The sequence below is a fragment of the Nerophis ophidion genome, linkage group LG04, assembly GCF_033978795.1.
Source record: "Nerophis ophidion isolate RoL-2023_Sa linkage group LG04, RoL_Noph_v1.0, whole genome shotgun sequence".
Taxonomy (NCBI): Eukaryota; Metazoa; Chordata; class Actinopteri; order Syngnathiformes; family Syngnathidae; genus Nerophis; species Nerophis ophidion.
In genome coordinates this window covers 4,020,052-4,041,421 of record NC_084614.1, presented here as the reverse complement: position 1 = coordinate 4,041,421, position 21,370 = coordinate 4,020,052, and the positions used below count along the sequence as shown (strand labels likewise).

The window sequence follows — 21,370 nt, the reverse complement described above, 5'->3', positions numbered from 1 at the left end:
GCTTCCTTGATTAAAAAAATCGAGACACTACTCAGAACGACTCTTTTAAAAAAAAGCCATAAATCCCATTTGTCGTTATTTTTAAATGGCGTCCCACCTTGGCGGTCATGAACATGAGGTTGTTGAGCACCAGCGAGGTGGCCTGCAGCGAGCCCCAGCCGTTGCCTCTCAGGCTCAGGGCCACGCCCCCCAGACTCTGAGACTGGCCGCCAGGCTCCTCCTCCGGCGTGCAGGGGCTGGAGGCGGGGGGCAGCAGTCCCGTGTCCGCCAGCTCGATGTTGCTGAGCCAGGGCAGCAGGTAGGAGAGCATGATCTGCCGGCCGTTGGAGTGGGTGGTGGGGAACCGCTGGCTCACCTCTAGGGGGGACCAGAGAGGAGATGTGAGGGGAAAGCGTGGGAGCTGGCCGTGAGCGAGCCAGGCCTGCTGCTCACCGGAGAAGAGCGGCAGCGTGAGCTCCGGGTACATGCTGGCCAGCTGGATGGAGAGCTGGGACAGGTTGACGCTGTAGAGAGGAGGCAGGGGCCCGTGCGTGCCGTACAGGATGTTACCGGGCTTCTGCTCCACCATGCGCTTGGAGTAGGCGCACAGTTTGGACTCCAGCACCTGAAGGTAGGACGGGATAAAACCGGAAAAGTAAGAAAATACAATCTAGACTGGGCTACTAAGGGGGCCTAGTCTGGAGTGGGGAAAAAAAACACCATGCCATGCACACATAAACATGTTTTTTAATCACGACAACTCGTAACAGAGGTGGGGAGTTGGGGCCCTGGAGGTCGACCTGCTGCTATAAAGTGCTGCCAGCCGTCCATCAATCAAACGGGGGTGAAGGCGTGGGGTGGGTGTGTATATTCCCATTGGGTGTGTTGATGTAGTGTCCATAGGCCTGGGGCCGTTCTGCATGCAAGCAACAGTTTGACTCCAGGTGTCGTTGAGGAGGGAGGGAAATCAAAAGGGGGGGGGGAATCTAACATAATAGTGTGAAAGTCCAGTCCATAGTGGATCTAACATAATATTGAAAGTCCAGTCCATAGTGGATCTAACATAATAGTGAGAGTCCAGTCCATAGTGGATCTAACATAATAGTGTAAGAGTCCAGTCCATAGTGGATCTAACATAATATTGTGTGAGTCCAGTCCATAGTGGATCTAACATAATAGCGCGAGTCCAGTCCATAGTGGATCTAACATAATAGTGAGAGTCCAGTCCATAGTGGATCTAACATAATAGTGAGAGTCCAGTCCATAGTGGATCTAATATAATAGTGGGAGTCCAGTCCATAGTGGATCTAACATAATAGTGTGAGAGTCCAGTCCATAGTGGATCTAACATAATAGTGAGAGTCCAGTCCATAGTGGATCTAACATAATAGTGTGAGAGTCCAGTCCATAGTGGATCTAACATAATAGTGAGAGTCCAGTCCATAGTGGATCTAACATAATAGTGAGAGTCCAGCCCATAGTAGATCTAACATAATAGTGAGAGCCCAGTCCATAGTGGATCTAACATAATAGTGAGAGTCCAGTCCATAGTGGATCTAACATAATAGTGAGAGTCCAGTCCATAGTGGATCTAACATAATAGTGAGAGTCCAGCCCATAGTAGATCTAACATTATAGTGTAAGAGTCCAGTCCATAGTGGATCTAACATAATAGTGAGAGTCCAGTCCATAGTGGATCTAACATAATAGTGAGAGTCCAGCCCATAGTAGATCTAACATAATAGTGAGAGCCCAGTCCATAGTGGATCTAACATAATAGTGAGAGTCCAGTCCATAGTGGATCTAACATAATAGTGAGAGTCCAGTCAATAGTGGATCTAACATAATAGTGAGAGTCCAGTCCATAGTGGATCTAACATAATAGTGAGAGTCCAGCCCATAGTAGATCTAACATTATAGTGTAAGAGTCCAGTCCATAGTGGATCTAACATAATAGTGTGAGAGTCCAGTCCATAGTGGATCTAACATAATAGTGTGAGAGTCCAGTCCATAGTGGATCTAACATAATAGTGAGAGTCCAGTCCATAGTGGATCTAACATAATAGTGAGAGTCCAGTCCATAGTGGATCCAACATAATAGTGAGAGTCCAGTCCATAGTGGATCTAACATAATAGTGAGAGTCCAGTCCATAGTGGTTCTAATATAATAGTGTGAGAGTCCAGTCCATAGTGGATCTAACATAATAGTGAGAGCCCAGTCCATAGTGGATCTAACATAATAGTGAGAGTCCAGTCCATAGTGGATCTAACATAATAGTGAGAGTCCAGTCCATAGTGGATCTAACATAATAGTGAGAGTCCAGTCCATAGTGGATCTAACATAATAGTGAGAGTCCAGCCCATAGTGGTTCTAATATAATAGTGTGAGAGTCCAGTCCATAGTGGATCTAACATAATAGTGAGAGCCCAGTCCATAGTGGATCTAACATAATAGTGAGAGTCCAGTCCATAGTGGATCTAACATAATAGTGAGAGTCCAGTCCATAGTGGATCTAACATAATAGTGAGAGTCCAGTCCATAGTGGATCTAACATAATAGTGAGAGTCCAGCCCATAGTAGATCTAACATTATAGTGTAAGAGTCCAGTCCATAGTGGATCTAACATAATAGTGTGAGAGTCCAGTCCATAGTGGATCTAACATAATAGTGTGAGAGTCCAGTCCATAGTGGATCTAACATAATAGTGAGAGTCCAGTCCATAGTGGATCTAACATAATAGTGAGAGTCCAGTCCATAGTGGATCCAACATAATAGTGACAGTCCAGTCCATAGTGGATCTAACATAATAGTGTGAGAGTCCAGTCCATAGTGGATCTAACATAATAGTGTGAGAGTCCAGTCCATAGTGGATCTAACATAATAGTGAGAGTCCAGTCCATAGTGGATCTAACATAATAGTGAGAGTCCAGTCCATAGTGGATCCAACATAATAGTGACAGTCCAGTCCATAGTGGATCTAACATAATAGTGAGAGTCCAGTCCATAGTGGATCCAACATAATAGTGACAGTCCAGTCCATAGTGGATCTAACATAATAGTGAGAGTCCAGTCCATAGTGGATCTAACATAATAGTGAGAGTCCAGTCCATAGTGGATCCAACATAATAGTGAGAGTCCAGTCCATAGTGGATCTAACATAATAGTGAGAGTCCAGCCCATAGTAGATCTAACATTATAGTGTAAGAGTCCAGTCCATAGTGGATCTAACATAATAGTGTGAGAGTCCAGTCCATAGTGGATCTAACATAATAGTGTGAGAGTCCAGTCCATAGTGGATCTAACATAATAGTGAGAGTCCAGTCCATAGTGGATCTAACATAATAGTGAGAGTCCAGTCCATAGTGGATCCAACATAATAGTGACAGTCCAGTCCATAGTGGATCTAACATAATAGTGTGAGAGTCCAGTCCATAGTGGATCTAACATAATAGTGTGAGAGTCCAGTCCATAGTGGATCTAACATAATAGTGAGAGTCCAGTCCATAGTGGATCTAACATAATAGTGAGAGTCCAGTCCATAGTGGATCCAACATAATAGTGACAGTCCAGTCCATAGTGGATCTAACATAATATTGACAGTCGAAAAGATTTTGTCAATTGAGTCGAGAGTCCAGCTGATCACTTCCATGTCTGATGTTTAGATTTGGAGGACAGCGCAAAGAAATAGGTTTCAAAAAAGTGTAGACGGCACAAGACAAAGAGGGCAAGCAGGTAGAAGAAGGGAGAAGTAAAAAATGCGACCACCCATGGTCACTCCAGCACCACAGTCCCTGGTCACCTACCTGCATCAACTGCATGGAGATCTCGTAGATTTCCCTGCTGGTGTCTGACGCTTTGAACAGCACCAGGTTGAGCAAGGTCACCAGGTCACACGGGTAATTCCTGCCACAAAAGTCGGAGGAGAGATTGTTTAAAGGATGGACGTCAACTTGAGTGCCTTGAGAGCGGGAAACAGCCACCTGTTGCCGCAAACGGTGGCGATGGCCTTGAAGCATCCGGACGCCAGCTGGTAGGAACCGGTGAAGCAGCGGTCCACGGCCCAGTTGAACAGGTTGCTCTGGTCCGGGTTCAACTCCAAGAGCAGGATCACCACCTCGCAACCCAGGCGGTGCACCTGCGGGCGACACGGGTGGTGTCGGGTTAATGTCAGACCAGGGGTCACCAACCTTTTTGAAAGCAAGAGCTACTTCTTAGGTACTGATTAATGCAAAGGGCTACCAGTTTGATACACACTTCAATAAACTGCCAGAAATAGACAATTTGCTCAATTTACCTTTAACTCTATGTTATTATTAATAGTTAATGATATTTATCTTTGTGGAAACACTGATCATCTTAATGATTTCTCACAACCGGAATAGCTTGAGGGTTGCAGGTTCGAGTCCCGCTTCCGCCATCCTAGTATCCAGTTGAAAACGTTGTAATATGATGACGCGTGATGCCCGCTTTAATCGCATAATTCCACAGTATTCTGGACATCGGTGTTGCTGAATCTTTTGCAATTTGTCCAATGAATAATGGAGACGTCAAAGAAGAAAGATGTAGGTGGGAAGCGGCGTATTGCGGCCGCCTTTAGCAACACAAACACAGCCGGTGTTTCCTTGTTTACATTCCCATAGCTTTACTATGGCATAGCTCAGTTGGTAGAGTGGCCGTGCCAGCAACTTGAGGGTTGATGTTCGAGTCCCGCTTCCGCCATCCTAGTATCCAGTTGAAAACGTTGCGGTATGATGACGCGTGATGCCTGCTTTAATCGCATAATTCCACAGTATTCTGGACATCTGTGTTGCTGAATCTTTTGCAATTTGTCCAATGAATAATGGAGACGTCAAAGAAGAAAGATGTAGGTGGGAAGCGGCGTATTGCGGCCGCCTTTAGCAACACAAACACAGCCGGTGTTTCCTTGTTTACATTCCCATAGCTTTACTATGGCATAGCTCAGTTGGTAGAGTGGCCGTGCCAGCAACTTGAGGGTTGCAGGTTCGATTCCCGCTTCCGCCATCCTAGTATCCAGTTGAAAACGTTGCGGTATGATGACGCGTGATACCACGTCGTCCGCTTTAATCGCATAATTCCACAGTATTCTGGACATCTGTGTTGCTGAATCTTTTGCAATTTGTCCAATAAATAATGGAGACGTCAAAGAAGAAAGATGTAGGTGGGAAGCGGCGTATTGCGGCCGCCTTTAGCAACACAAACACAGCCGGTGTTTCCTTGTTTACATTCCCATAGCTTTACTATGGCATAGGTCGGTTGGTAGAGTGGCCGTGCCAGCAACTTGAGGGTTGCAGGTTCGAGTCCCGCTTCCGCCATCCTAGTATCCAGTTGAAAACGTTGTGATATGATGACGCGTGATGCCCGCTTTAATCGCATAATTACACAGTATTCCGGACATCTGTGTTGCTGAATCTTTTGCAATTTGTCCAATGAATAATGGAGACGTCAAAGAAGAAAGATGTAGGTGGGAAGCGGCGTATTGCGGCCGCCTTTAGCAACACAAACACAGCCGGTGTTTCCTTGTTTACATTCCCATAGCTTTACTATGGCATAGGTCGGTTGGTAGAGTGGCCGTGCCAGCAACTTGAGGGTTGCAGGTTCGAGTCCCGCTTCCGCCATCCTAGTATCCAGTTGAAAACGTTGTGATATGATGACGCGTGATGCCCGCTTTAATCGCATAATTACACAGTATTCCGGACATCTGTGTTGCTGAATCTTTTGCAATTTGTCCAATGAATAATGGAGACGTCAAAGAAGAAAGATGTAGGTGGGAAGCGGCGTATTGCGGCCGCCTTTAGCAACACAAACATAGCCGGTGTTTCCTTGTTTAAAGTCCCATAGCTTTACTATGGCATAGCTCAGTTGGTAGAGTGGCCGTGCCAGCAACTTGAGGGTTGCAGGTTCGATTCCCGCTTTCGCCATCCTAGTCACTGCCGTTGTGTCCTTGGGCAAGACACTTTACCCACCTGCTCCCAGTGCCACCCACACTGCTTGAAATGTAACTTAGATATTGGGTTTAACTAAGTAAAGCGCTTTGAGTCACTTGAGAAAAGCGCTATATAAATATAATTCACTTCAATAGATAAATATAGAAACAGATGAATAAGAAAAAAAAAAAGGGTACATTTTTTTCCTTCTACGGAAGGTTTTTTGTAGAGAATAAATGATGAAAAAACACTTAATTAAACGGTTTTAAAAAAGGAGAAAACACAAAAAAAAAAATGAAAACTACATTTTGAAACATAGTTTTTCTTCAATTTCCACTCTTTAAAATTCAAAATTCAACCGAAAAAAAAGCAGAGAAAAAGTAGCTGATTCGAATCTTTTTGAAAAAATAATTTTTCCTGATTAATATTAATTTTATAATTTTGATGACATGTTTTAAATGTGTTAAAATCCAATCTGCACTTTGTTAGAATATATAACAAATTGGACCAAGCTATATTTCTAACAAAGACAAATCTATATTTCTTCCAGATTTTCCAGAACAAAAATTTTAAAAGACATTCAAAAGACTTTGAAATAAGATTTTAATTAGATTTTACAGATTTTTTAGATTTGCCAGAATATTTTATTTTATTTTAATCATAATAAGTACAAATATTCTTTGTCGAAAAAACAAAAGCTAGAATGAAGAATTTAATAAAAATGTATTTATTATTCTTTACAATAAAACAATTAATTTACTTGAACATTGATTTAAATTGTCAGGAAAGAAGAGGAAGGAATTTAAAAGGTAAAAAGGTATATCAATCAATCAATGTTTACTTATATAGCCCTAAATCACTAGTGTCTCAAAGGGCTGCACAAACCACTACGACATCCTCGGTAGGCCCACATAAGGGCAGGGTAAACTCACACCCAGTGGGACGTCGGTGACAATAATGACTATGAGAAACCTTGGAGAGGACCGCATATGTGGGAAACCCCGCCATCCCCCTCTAGGGGCGGGGTTTACTAGGATAATTCTGGAAAATCCCTTATCTGCTTACTGTCCTGTCTTTTTTTTTTTTTTTTCTAGTCCGTCACTCTCACTTTCCTCATCCAGAAATCTTTCATCCTCCCTCACATGAAGAATTTTAAAGGTAAATAGGTATATGTGTTTAAAAATCCTAAAATCATTTTTAAGGTTGTATTTTTTCTCTAAAATTGTCTTTCTGAAAGTTAGAAGAAGCAAAGTAAAAAAAATAAATTAATTTATTTAAACAAGTGAAGACCAAGTCTTTCAAATATTGTCTTGGATTTTCAAATTCTATTTGAGTTTTGTCTCTCTTAGAATTAAAAATGTCCAGCAAAGCGAGACCAGCTTGCTAGTAAATAAATACAATTTAAAAAATAGAGGCAGCTCACTGGTAAGTGCTGCTATTTGAGCTATTTTTAGAACAGGCCAGCGGGCGACTCATCTGGTCCTTACGGGCGACTTGGTGCCCGCGGGCACCGCGTTGGTGACCCCACATTGTTTACAATCATGGCCACCAGCAGCGAAAGCGATTCGGACCGAGAAAGCGACGATTTCCCCATTAATGTGAGCGAGGATGAAAGATTCGTGGATGAGGAAAGTGAGAGTGACGGACTAGAAAAAAAAAAAAAAAGACAGGACAGTGGGAGCGATTCAGATGTTATTAGACACATTTACTAGGATAATTCGGGAAAATCCCTTAACTGCTTATTGTGTTACTAGTGTTTTAGTGAGATTATATGGTCATACCTGAAAGTCGGAGGGGTGTGGCCATGAGTGTGGTAATTGCCAGTGACTCTGAGGGAAGCCAGTAAGCATCCGACAGTCGGGAGCGGCCGGTGGGAGGAGGCAAGAGAGTCCGCAGCTGCCTCTTTGACAAGTGCACGAGTAACCCCGCAAGCTCTCCGCTCATGTCTACGGTAAGAGCCGACTTAATACCACCATTTTCTCACCAAAACCTGCCGGTTGACATGTGGTAGAGAACCATGTCCGCTTGACCACTCCGTTCCATAGTATTGAATTGAATTATATTTATATAGCGCTTTTCTCTAGTGACTCAAAGCGCTTTACATAGTGAAACCCAATATCTAAGTTACATAGGGACGGCGTGGTGCGGTGGAAGAGTGGCTGTGCGCAACCCGAGGGTCCCTGGTTCAAATCCCCACCTAGTACTGACCTCGTCACGTCCGTTGTGTCCTGAGCAAGACACTTCACCCTTGCTCCTGATGGGTGCTGGTTGGCGCCTTGAATATTGTGAGAGAGTCCAGTCCTTAGTGGATCTAACATGATAGTGAGAGTCCAGTCCATAGTGGATCTAACATAATAGTGAGAGTCCAGTCCATAGTGGATCTAACATAATAGTGGGAGTCCAGTCCATAGTGGATCCAACATAATAGTGTGAGAGTCCCATAGTGGATCTAACATAATAGTGAGAATCCAGTCCATAGTGGATCTAACATAATAGTGTGAGAGAGTCCAGTCCATAGTGGATCTAACATAATAGTGTGAGTCCAGTCCATAGTGGATCTAACATAATAGTGTGAGAGTCCCATAGTGGATCTAACATAATAGTGAGAATCCAGTCCATAGTGGATTTAACATAATATTGTGAGAGAGTCCAGTCCTTAGTGGATCTAACATAATAGTGAGAGTCCAGTCCATTATGGGTCTAACATAATAGTGAGACTCCAGTCCATAGTGGATCTAGTATAATAGTGGGAGTCCAGTCCATAGTGGATCTAACATAATAGTGAGAGTCCAGTCCATAGTGGATCTAACATAATAGTGTGAGAGAGTCCAGTCCATAGTGGATCTAACATAATAGTGTGAGTCCAGTCCATAGTGGATCTAACATAATAGTGTGAGAGTCCAGTCCATAGTGGATTTAACATAATATTGTGAGAGAGTCCGGTCCTTAGTGGATCTAACATAATAGTGAGAGTCCAGTCCATTATGGGTCTAACATAATAGTGAGACTCCAGTCCATAGTGGATCTAATATAATAGTGGGAGTCCAGTCCATAGTGGATCTAATATAATAGTGGAAGTCCAGTCCATAGTGGATCTAACATAATAGTGAGAGTCCAGTCCATAGTGGATCTAACATAATAGTGAGAGTCCAGTCCATTGTGGGTCTAACATAATAGTGAGAGTCCAGTCCATAGTGGATCTAATATAATAGTGAGTGTCCAGTCCTTAGTGGATCTAACATAAGAGTGAGAGTCCAGTCCATAGTGGATCTAACATAATAGTGTGAGAGTCCAGTCCATAGTGGATCTAACATAATAGTGTGAGTCCAGTCCATAGTGGATCTAACATAATAGTGTGAGAGTCCCATAGTGGATCTAACATAATAGTGAGAATCCAGTCCATAGTGGATTTAACATAATATTGTGAGAGAGTCCAGTCCTTAGTGGATCTAACATAATAGTGAGAGTCCAGTCCATTATGGGTCTAACATAATAGTGAGACTCCAGTCCATAGTGGATCTAATATAATAGTGGGAGTCCAGTCCATAGTGGATCTAACATAATAGTGAGAGTCCAGTCCATAGTGGATCTAACATAATAGTGTGAGAGAGTCCAGTCCATAGTGGATCTAACATAATAGTGTGAGTCCAGTCCATAGTGGATCTAACATAATAGTGTGAGAGTCCCATAGTGGATCTAACATAATAGTGAGAGTCCAGTCCATAGTGGATTTAACATAATATTGTGAGAGAGTCCAGTCCTTAGTGGATCTAACATAATAGTGAGAGTCCAGTCCATTATGGGTCTAACATAATAGTGAGACTCCAGTCCATAGTGGATCTAATATAATAGTGGGAGTCCAGTCCATAGTGGATCTAATATAATAGTGGGAGTCCAGTCCATAGTGGATCTAACATAATAGTGAGAGTCCAGTCCATAGTGGATCTAACATAATAGTGAGAGTCCAGTCCATTGTGGGTCTAACATAATAGTGAGAGTCCAGTCCATAGTGGATCTAATATAATAGTGAGTGTCCAGTCCTTAGTGGATCTAACATAAGAGTGAGAGTCCAGTCCATAGTGGATCTAACATAATAGTGAGAGTCCAGGTTATAGTGGATCTGACATAATAGTGGGAGTCCAGTCCATAGTGGATCTAACATAATAGTGTGAGTCCAGTCCATTGTGGGTCTAACATAATAGTGAGAGTCCAGTCCATAGTGGATCTAACATAATAGTGAGAGTCCAGTCCATTGTGGGTCTAACATAATAGTGAGAGTCCAGTCCATAGTGGATCTAACTCAATAACACAATAGTGTGGGAGTCCAGCCCATAGTGGATCTAACATAATAGTGAGAGAGTCCAGTCCTTAGTGGATCTAACATAATAGTGAGAGTCCAGTCCTTAGTGGATCCAAACATAAGAGTGAGAGTCCAGTCCATAGTGGATCTAACATAATAGTGCGAGTCAAGTCCATAGTGGATCTAACATAATAGTGAGAGTCCAGTCCATTGTGGGTCTAACATAATAGTGAGAGTCCAGTCCATAGTGGATCTAACATAATAGTGGGAGTCCAGTCCATAGTGGATCTAACATAATAGTGAGAGTCCAGTCCATAGTGGATCTAACATAATAGTGAGAGTCCAGTCCATAGTGGATCTAACATAATAGTGGGAGTCCAGTCCATAGTGGATCTAACATAATAGTGAGAGTCCAGTTCATAGTGGATCTAACATAATAGTGAGAGTCCAGTCCATAGTGGATCTAACATAATAGTGGGAGTCCAGTCCATAGTGGATCTAATATAATAGTGAAAGTCCAGTCCATAGTGGATCTAACATAATAGTGTGAGAGTACAGTCCATAGTGGATCTGACATAATAGTGTGAGTCCAGTCCATAGTGGAGCCAACATAATAGTGTGAGTCCAGTCCATTGTGGGTCTAACATAATAGTGAGAGTCCAGTCCATAGTGGATCTAACATAATAGTGAGAGTCCAGTCCATAGTGGATCTAACATAATAGTGAGAGAGTCCAGTCCTTAGTGGATCTAACATAATAGTGAGAGAGTCCAGTCCTTAGTGGATCTAACATAATAGTGAGAGTCCAGTCCTTAGTGGATCCAAACATAAGAGTGAGAGTCCAGTCCATAGTGGATCTAACATAATAGTGCGAGTCAAGTCCATAGTGGATCTAACATAATAGTGAGAGTCCAGTCCATTGTGGGTCTAACATAATAGTGAGAGTCCAGTCCATAGTGGATCTAACATAATAGTGGGAGTCCAGTCCATAGTGGATCTAACATAATAGTGAGAGTCCAGTCCATAGTGGATCTAACATAATAGTGAGAGTCCAGTCCATAGTGGATCTAACATAATAGTGGGAGTCCAGTCCATAGTGGATCTAACATAATAGTGAGAGTCCAGTTCATAGTGGATCTAACATAATAGTGAGAGTCCAGTCCATAGTGGATCTAACATAATAGTGGGAGTCCAGTCCATAGTGGATCTAATATAATAGTGAAAGTCCAGTCCATAGTGGATCTAACATAATAGTGTGAGAGTACAGTCCATAGTGGATCTGACATAATAGTGTGAGTCCAGTCCATAGTGGAGCCAACATAATAGTGTGAGTCCAGTCCATTGTGGGTCTAACATAATAGTGAGAGTCCAGTCCATAGTGGATCTAACATAATAGTGAGAGTCCAGTCCATAGTGGATCTAACATAATAGTGAGAGAGTCCAGTCCATAGTGGATCTAACATAATAGTGAGAGTCCAGTCCATAGTGGATCTAACATAATAGTGTGAGAGTCCAGTCCATAGTGGATCTAACATAATAGTGAGAGTCCAGTCCATAGTGGATCCAACTCAATAACACAATAGTGTGGGAGTCCAGTCCATAGTGGATCTAACATAATAGTGAGAGTCCAGTCCATAGTGGATCTAACATAATAGTGAGAGTCCAGTCCATAGTGGATCTAACATAATAGTGAGAGTCCAGTCCATTGTAGGTCTAACATAATAGTGAGAGTCCAGTCCATAGTGGATCTAACTCAATAACACAATAGTGTGGGAGTCCAGTCCATAGTGGATCTAACATAATAGTGAGAGTGCAGTCCTTAGTGGATCCAAACATAAGAGTGAGAGTCCAGTCCATAGTGGATCTAACATAATAGTGAGAGTTCAGTCCATAGTGGATCCAACATAATAGTGAGAGTCCAGTCCATTGTAGGTCTAACATAATAGTGAGAGTCCAGTCCATTGTAGGTCCAACATAATAGTGAGAGTCCAGTCCATAGTGGATCTAACATAATAGTGAGAGTCCAGTCCATTGTAGGTCTAACATAATAGTGAGAGTCCAGTCCATAGTGGATCTAACTCAATAACACAATAGTGTGGGAGTCCAGTCCATAGTGGATCCAAACATAAGAGTGAGAGTCCAGTCCATAGTGGATCTAACATAATAGTGAGAGTTCAGTCCATAGTGGATCCAACATAATAGTGAGAGTCCAGTCCATTGTAGGTCTAACATAATAGTGAGAGTCCAGTCCATTGTAGGTCCAACATAATAGTGAGAGTCCAGTCCATAGTGGATCTAACATAATAGTGAGAGTCCAGTTCATAGTGGATCTAACATAATAGTGAGAGTCCAGTCCATAGTGGATCTAACATAATAGTGGGAGTCCAGTCCATAGTGGATCTAATATAATAGTGAAAGTCCAGTCCATAGTGGATCTAACATAATAGTGTGAGAGTACAGTCCATAGTGGATCTGACATAATAGTGTGAGTCCAGTCCATAGTGGAGCCAACATAATAGTGTGAGTCCAGTCCATTGTGGGTCTAACATAATAGTGAGAGTCCAGTCCATAGTGGATCTAACATAATAGTGAGAGTCCAGTCCATAGTGGATCTAACATAATAGTGAGAGAGTCCAGTCCATAGTGGATCTAACATAATAGTGAGAGTCCAGTCCATAGTGGATCTAACATAATAGTGTGAGAGTCCAGTCCATAGTGGATCTAACATAATAGTGAGAGTCCAGTCCATAGTGGATCCAACTCAATAACACAATAGTGTGGGAGTCCAGTCCATAGTGGATCTAACATAATAGTGAGAGTCCAGTCCATAGTGGATCTAACATAATAGTGAGAGTCCAGTCCATAGTGGATCTAACATAATAGTGAGAGTCCAGTCCATTGTAGGTCTAACATAATAGTGAGAGTCCAGTCCATAGTGGATCTAACTCAATAACACAATAGTGTGGGAGTCCAGTCCATAGTGGATCTAACATAATAGTGAGAGTGCAGTCCTTAGTGGATCCAAACATAAGAGTGAGAGTCCAGTCCATAGTGGATCTAACATAATAGTGAGAGTTCAGTCCATAGTGGATCCAACATAATAGTGAGAGTCCAGTCCATAGTGGATCTAACTCAATAACATAATAGTGTGGGAGTCCAGTCCATAGTGGATTTAACATAATAGTGAGTGAGTCCAGTCCTTAGTGGATCTAACATAATAGTGTGAGAGTCCAGTCCATAGTGGATCTAACATAATAGTGAGAGTCCAGTCCATAGTGGATCTAACATAATAGTGAGAGTCCAGTCCATTGTAGGTCTAACATAATAGTGAGAGTCCAGTCCATAGTGGATCTAACTCAATAACACAATAGTGTGGGAGTCCAGTCCATAGTGGATCTAACATAATAGTGAGAGTGCAGTCCTTAGTGGATCCAAACATAAGAGTGAGAGTCCAGTCCATAGTGGATCTAACATAATAGTGAGAGTTCAGTCCATAGTGGATCCAACATAATAGTGAGAGTCCAGTCCATTGTAGGTCTAACATAATAGTGAGTGTCCAGTCCATTGTAGGTCCAACATAATAGTGAGAGTCCAGTCCATAGTAGATCTAACATAATAGTGAGAGTCCAGTCCATTGTAGGTCTAACATAATAGTGAGAGTCCAGTCCATAGTGGATCTAACTCAATAACACAATAGTGTGGGAGTCCAGTCCATAGTGGATCTAACATAATAGTGAGAGTGCAGTCCTTAGTGGATCCAAACATAAGAGTGAGAGTCCAGTCCATAGTGGATCTAACATAATAGTGAGAGTTCAGTCCATAGTGGATCCAACATAATAGTGAGAGTCCAGTCCATAGTGGATCTAACTCAATAACATAATAGTGTGGGAGTCCAGTCCATAGTGGATCTAACTCAATAACACAATAGTGTGGGAGTCCAGTCCATAGTGGATCTAACATAATAGTGAGAGTGCAGTCCTTAGTGGATCCAAACATAAGAGTGAGAGTCCAGTCCATAGTGGATCTAACATAATAGTGAGAGTTCAGTCCATAGTGGATCCAACATAATAGTGAGAGTCCAGTTCATAGTGGATCTAACATAATAGTGAGAGTCCAGTCCATAGTGGATCTAACATAATAGTGGGAGTCCAGTCCATAGTGGATCTAATATAATAGTGAAAGTCCAGTCCATAGTGGATCTAACATAATAGTGTGAGAGTACAGTCCATAGTGGATCTGACATAATAGTGTGAGTCCAGTCCATAGTGGAGCCAACATAATAGTGTGAGTCCAGTCCATTGTGGGTCTAACATAATAGTGAGAGTCCAGTCCATAGTGGATCTAACATAATAGTGAGAGTCCAGTCCATAGTGGATCTAACATAATAGTGAGAGAGTCCAGTCCATAGTGGATCTAACATAATAGTGAGAGTCCAGTCCATAGTGGATCTAACATAATAGTGTGAGAGTCCAGTCCATAGTGGATCTAACATAATAGTGAGAGTCCAGTCCATAGTGGATCCAACTCAATAACACAATAGTGTGGGAGTCCAGTCCATAGTGGATCTAACATAATAGTGAGAGTCCAGTCCATAGTGGATCTAACATAATAGTGAGAGTCCAGTCCATAGTGGATCTAACATAATAGTGAGAGTCCAGTCCATTGTAGGTCTAACATAATAGTGAGAGTCCAGTCCATAGTGGATCTAACTCAATAACACAATAGTGTGGGAGTCCAGTCCATAGTGGATCTAACATAATAGTGAGAGTGCAGTCCTTAGTGGATCCAAACATAAGAGTGAGAGTCCAGTCCATAGTGGATCTAACATAATAGTGAGAGTTCAGTCCATAGTGGATCCAACATAATAGTGAGAGTCCAGTCCATAGTGGATCTAACTCAATAACATAATAGTGTGGGAGTCCAGTCCATAGTGGATTTAACATAATAGTGAGTGAGTCCAGTCCTTAGTGGATCTAACATAATAGTGTGAGAGTCCAGTCCATAGTGGATCTAACATAATAGTGAGAGTCCAGTCCATAGTGGATCTAACATAATAGTGAGAGTCCAGTCCATTGTAGGTCTAACATAATAGTGAGAGTCCAGTCCATAGTGGATCTAACTCAATAACACAATAGTGTGGGAGTCCAGTCCATAGTGGATCTAACATAATAGTGAGAGTGCAGTCCTTAGTGGATCCAAACATAAGAGTGAGAGTCCAGTCCATAGTGGATCTAACATAATAGTGAGAGTTCAGTCCATAGTGGATCCAACATAATAGTGAGAGTCCAGTCCATTGTAGGTCTAACATAATAGTGAGTGTCCAGTCCATTGTAGGTCCAACATAATAGTGAGAGTCCAGTCCATAGTAGATCTAACATAATAGTGAGAGTCCAGTCCATTGTAGGTCTAACATAATAGTGAGAGTCCAGTCCATAGTGGATCTAACTCAATAACACAATAGTGTGGGAGTCCAGTCCATAGTGGATCTAACATAATAGTGAGAGTGCAGTCCTTAGTGGATCCAAACATAAGAGTGAGAGTCCAGTCCATAGTGGATCTAACATAATAGTGAGAGTTCAGTCCATAGTGGATCCAACATAATAGTGAGAGTCCAGTCCATAGTGGATCTAACTCAATAACATAATAGTGTGGGAGTCCAGTCCATAGTGGATTTAACATAATAGTGAGTGAGTCCAGTCCTTAGTGGATCTAACATAATAGTGTGAGTCCAGTCCATAGTGGATCTAACATAATAGTGAGAGTCCAGTCCTTAGTGGATCTAACATAAGAGTGAGAGTCCAGTCCATAGTGGATCCAACATAATAGTGAGAGTCCAGTCCTTAGTGGATCTAACATAAGAGTGAGAGTCCAGTCCTTAGTGGATCTAACATAATAGTGTGAGAGTCCAGTCCATAGTGGATCAAACATAATAGTGTGAGAGTCCAGTCCATAGCGGATCCAACATAATGTGAGAGTCCAGTCCAGTCCATGGTGGATCTAACATAATATTGTGAGAGTCCAGTCCATAGTGGATCTAACATAATAGTGAGAGAGTCCAGTCCATAGTGGATCTAACATAATAGTGAAATTCCAGTCCATAGTGGATCTAACATAATAGTGGGAGTCCAGTCCATAGTGGATCTAACATAATAGTGTGAGAGTCCAGTCCATAGTGGATCTAACATAATAGTGGGAGTCCAGTCCTTAGTGGATCTAACATAATAGTGAGAGTCCAGTCCATAGTGGATCTAACATAATAGTGAGAGTCCAGTCCATAGTGGATCTAACATAATAGTGAGAGTCCAGTCCATAGTGGATCTAACATAATAGTGAGAGTCCAGTCCATAGTGGGTCTAACATAATAGTGAGAGTCCAGTCCATAGTGGATCTAACATAATAGTGAGAGTCCAGTCCATAGTGGATCTAACATAATAGTGAGAGTCCAGTCCATAGTGGATCTAACATAATAGTGAGAGTTCAGTCCATAGTGGATCTAACATAATAGTGTGTGAGTCCAGTCCATAGTGGGTCTAACATAATAGTGAGAGTCCAGTCCATAGTGGATCTAACATAATAGTGAGAGTCCAGTCCATAGTGGATCTAACATAATAGTGAGAGTCCAGTCCATAGTGGATCTAACATAATAGTGAGAGTCCAGTCCATAGTGGATCTAACATAATAGTGGGTGTCCAGTCCATAGTGGATCTAACATAATAGTGAGAGAGTCCAGTCCTTAGTGGATCTAACATAATACTGGGAGAGTCCAGTCCATAGTGGATCTAACATAATAGTGAGAGTACCTACATCTTTCTTCTTTGACGTCTCCATTATTAGTTGAACAAATTTGCAAAAGATTCAGCAACACAGACGTCCAGAATACTGTGGAATTATGCGATTAAAGCGGACTCATACCGCAACGTTTTCAACTGGATACTTCGCGCGAGTTACAGATTTGGTACTGGTAGGGGCGATAGCCACCCCTGGTCTTGAGGCGCGTGTGTGACATACCCGTTTGTCGTGGCAGGCCAAGATGTTGTCCAGCCACTTGTACAGGTAGCCGTCTGTTGAGAGACCCACGTTGTCAAAGACCGGACCACAGCACAGCACGGCAGACATGGCCTGCGGGGAGAGAACCCGGTGAGTATTCCCGGAGGCGGACCCGGCACCTTTGGCGGACGCCCACCTTGAGGGCGCAGTACTGGTAGCGGGTGATCTGGTGGTTGCGGTCGCTGTAGCGATCCAGGGGCGTGAACATGACGCTGAAGGGCCCCGCCCACTGGCTGAAGAGGATGAAGAGGTGGTGGCGAAGGGACTGCTGCGGGAAGAGGAAGCGCCTGTGCTGTACTGCTCCGGCACCGGCGCCGGCACGGGGGACAAGGTTGAATTTTCGGAACCTGGTTTGGAGTTTGACTCGGCTCGGGTGACTCACCGGGCACGCACTGGATGAGGTTGGCCACCATGCCGCTGAAGTGGGCTCGGATGTCTTTCAGCACGTCCATTTCCTTCTCGTTCTCGGCCTCCAGGAGCATGCGGGTCAGGTCCACGTACTCCAGGAACAAGGCCCCCAGGGCCAGGGAGTCGCGCTCCAGAGCTCCGTTGGTGCTGGAGAGGAAGACGGGAACATCGGTGAAAACCTCGTATGGAAGAGATTGAGGAAGCCGGCTTCGTACTACGGCAAGTTTTTATTTAAGTGGGATTGGAACTGACTTTTCTGGAGAAAGATGCCAAAGCAGACTGAGAAAACTAGTCCTTGTTCAGTGGGGCCTCTTACATCAATGTTTGCTTGTATAGTCCTAAATCACCAGTGTCTCAAAGGGCTGCACAAGACACAGCCACATCCTGGGCTCAGATCCCACATCAGGGCAAGGAAAAACTCAACCCAATGGGATGACGATGAGAAACCTTGGAGGGGACTGCAGATGTGGGCGACCGGTGCAATGGACGTCGAGTGGATCTTACATAATATTGTGAGAGTCCAGTCCATAGTGGATCTTACATAATATTGTGAGTCCAGTCCATAGTGGATCTAACATAATAGTGAGAGTCCAGTCCATAGTGGATCTAACATAATAGTGAGAGTCCAGTCCATAGTGGATCTAACATAATAGTGTGAGTCCAGTCCATAGTGGATCTAACATAATAGTGTGAGAGTCCAGTCCATAGTGGATCTAACATAATAGTGAAAGTCCAGTCCATAGTGGATCTAACATAATAGTGAAAGTCCAGTCCATAGTGGATCTAACATAATAGTGAAAGTCCAGTCCATAGTGGATCTAACATAATAGTGAGAGTCCAGTCCATAGTGGATCTAACATAGTAGTGAGAGTCCAGTCCATAGTGGATCCAACATAATAGTGTGAGAGTCCAGTCCATAGTGGATCTAACATAATAGTGTGAGTCCAGTCCATAGTGGATCTAACATAATAGTGTGAGAGTCCACTCCATAGTGGATCTAACATAATAGTGCGAGTCCAGTCCATAGTGGATCTAACATAATAGTGTGAGAGTCCATAGTGGATCTAACATAATAGTGTGAGGGTCTATAGTGGATCTAACATAATAGTGTGAGTCCAGTCCATAGTGGATCTAACATTATAGTGAGAGTCCAGTCCATAGTGGATCTAACATAATAGTGTGAGAGTCCATAGTGGATCTAACATAATAGTGTGAGGGTCTATAGTGGATCTAACATAATAGTGTGAGTCCAGTCCATAGTGGATCTAACATAATAGTGAGAGTCCAGTCCATAGTGGATCTAACATAATAGTGAAAGTCCAGTCCATGGTGGATCTAACATAATAGTGTGAGAGTCCAGTCTATAGTGGATTTAACATAATAGTGTGACAGTCCAGTCCATAGTGGATCTAATATAATAGTGAGAGTCCAGTCCATAGTGGATCTAACATAATAGTGAGAGTCCAGTCCATAGTGGATCCAACATAATAGTGAGAGTCCAGTCCATAGTGGATCTAACATAATAGTGAGAGTCCAGTCCATAGTGGATCCAACATAATAGTGAGAGTCCAGTCCATAGTGGATCTAACATAATAGTGAGAGTCCAGTCCATAGTGGATCTAACATAATAGTGAGAGTCCAGTCCATAGTGGATCTAACATAATAGTGAGAGTCCAGTCCATAGTGGATCTAACATAATAGTGAGAGTCCAGTCCATAGTGGATCTAACATAATAGTGAGAGTCCAGTCCATAGTGGATCTAACATAATAGTGAGAGTCCAGTCCATAGTGGATCTAACATAATAGTGAGAGTCCAGTCCATAGTGGATCTAACATAATAGTGAGAGTCCAGTCCATAGTGGATCTAACATAATAGTGTGAGAGTCCAGTCCATAGTGGATCTAACATAATAGTGAGAGTCCAGTCCCTAGTGGATCTAACATAATAGTGAGAGTCCAGTCCATAGTGGATCTAACATAATAGTGTGAGAGTCCAGTCCATAGTGGATCTAACATAATAGTGAGAGTCCAGTCCATAGTGGATCCAACATAATAGTGAGAGTCCAGTCCATAGTGGATCCAACATAATAGTGAGAGTCCAGTCCATAGTGGATCCAACATAATAGTGAGAGTCCTTGACTAACTCCCATATTTCCCAAAATTCCAGATTTTCCGGGACATTTTTCCAATAGGTCATTCAAACTTCTAGAATTTCCACATTTTTCAACCTATTCCACCTTCAACATATTCCACTCATCCTGGAAATTTAAACTATCATTTTTCAGAGTTCTAAAAAAATTCCAGGAATTCCCAGTATTCCCTTTTTTCAAACCCTTTTTTCCTTCCACATTTTTCAACCCACATTCACTATTCCACCGTCCAATCATTCTTCTTAATCAGGAAAAAAACTAAGTTGTTTTTTTGAACGGGAAAAATTCCCGGTTTTCCCGAAATTCCCTGATACTCTTTCTCAATTAAAAATGTTACAACTTCAACATTTCTCGACCGATTTGAAAAATTCCAACACCAAGCATCGCAACTCATTCAGAACATTCAAGTCTTTTAACTTTTCAAAAAGTTCCCGCTTTTCCCGAAATACCCAAATTTCGACAAAATTCTCATTAAAATGAATGGGACATTTTTTCAAATTTCGACAATTCCCACATTTATTTCCCCCGATTCAAACCGTTCCAACTCCAAAATACTCAGCACGGCATGCTAATTGATGCTAACATGCTATTTAGGCTAGCTGTATGTACATATTGCATCGTTTTGCCTCATTTGTAGCTATATTTGCATCCAGCCTTTCCCTCCACCCACATTTAATGCCAAACAAACACATACCAATCGACGGATTCAAGTTGCACCAGTGTCAAAAGATGCGAAAGTCCCTCGTTTGTTCTGCACATTTTACCGACGATAGCGATGCTACGACAGAGATGTGTGAATATCCTGCGACCCTCAAAGCAGATGCATTTCCAACGATAAAGTCAACGAAATCACAAAGGTGAGTTTTGTTGATGTTATTGACTTATGTGCCCATCAGACATATTTGCGCACGGCATGCATGCCAGCTAATCGATGCTAACATGCTATTTAGGCTAGCTGTATGTACATCTGTAGCTATATTTGCATCCAGCCTTTCCCTCCACCCACATTTAATGCCAAACAAACACATACCAATCGACGGATTCAAGTTGCACCAGTGTCAAAAGATGCGAAAGTCCCTCGTTTGTTCTGCACATTTTACCGACGATAGCGATGCTACGACAGAGATGTGTGGATATCCTGCGACCCTCAAAGCAGATGCATTTCCAAAGATAAAGTCAACGAAATCACAAAGGTGAGTTTTGTTGATGTTATTGACTTATGTGCTCATCAGACATATTTGCGCACGGCATGACTGCCAGCTAATCGATGCCAACATGCTATTTAGGCTAGCTGTATGTACATCTGTAGCTATATTTGCATCCAGCCTTTCCCTCCACCCACATTTAATGCCAAACAAACACATACCAATCGACGGATTCAAGTTGCACCACTGTCAAAAGATGCGAAAGTCCCTTGTTTGTTCTGCACATTTTACCGACGATAGCGATGCTACGACAGAGATGTGTGGATATCCTGCGACCCTCAAAGCAGATGCATTTCCAACGATAAAGTAAACGAAATCACGAAGGTGAGTTTTGTTGA

General features: G+C 42.5%; 1 protein-coding gene across 1 annotated transcript in view; it reads right to left on the bottom strand.

Moving 5' to 3' along the window:
• Positions 1-21,370, bottom strand: part of fryb (furry homolog b (Drosophila)) — a 166,921-nt gene that overhangs the window by 54,018 nt on the left and 91,533 nt on the right. The window contains exons 27-33 of the mRNA XM_061896785.1: positions 17,653-17,825; positions 17,407-17,567; positions 17,232-17,342; positions 3,961-4,115; positions 3,784-3,883; positions 433-604; positions 98-357 (exon numbers count right to left, since the gene is read on the bottom strand). Coding sequence (XP_061752769.1) covers positions 98-357; positions 433-604; positions 3,784-3,883; positions 3,961-4,115; positions 17,232-17,342; positions 17,407-17,567; positions 17,653-17,825 — 1,132 coding nt within the window. The remainder of the gene's footprint in view (positions 1-97; positions 358-432; positions 605-3,783; positions 3,884-3,960; positions 4,116-17,231; positions 17,343-17,406; positions 17,568-17,652; positions 17,826-21,370) is intronic.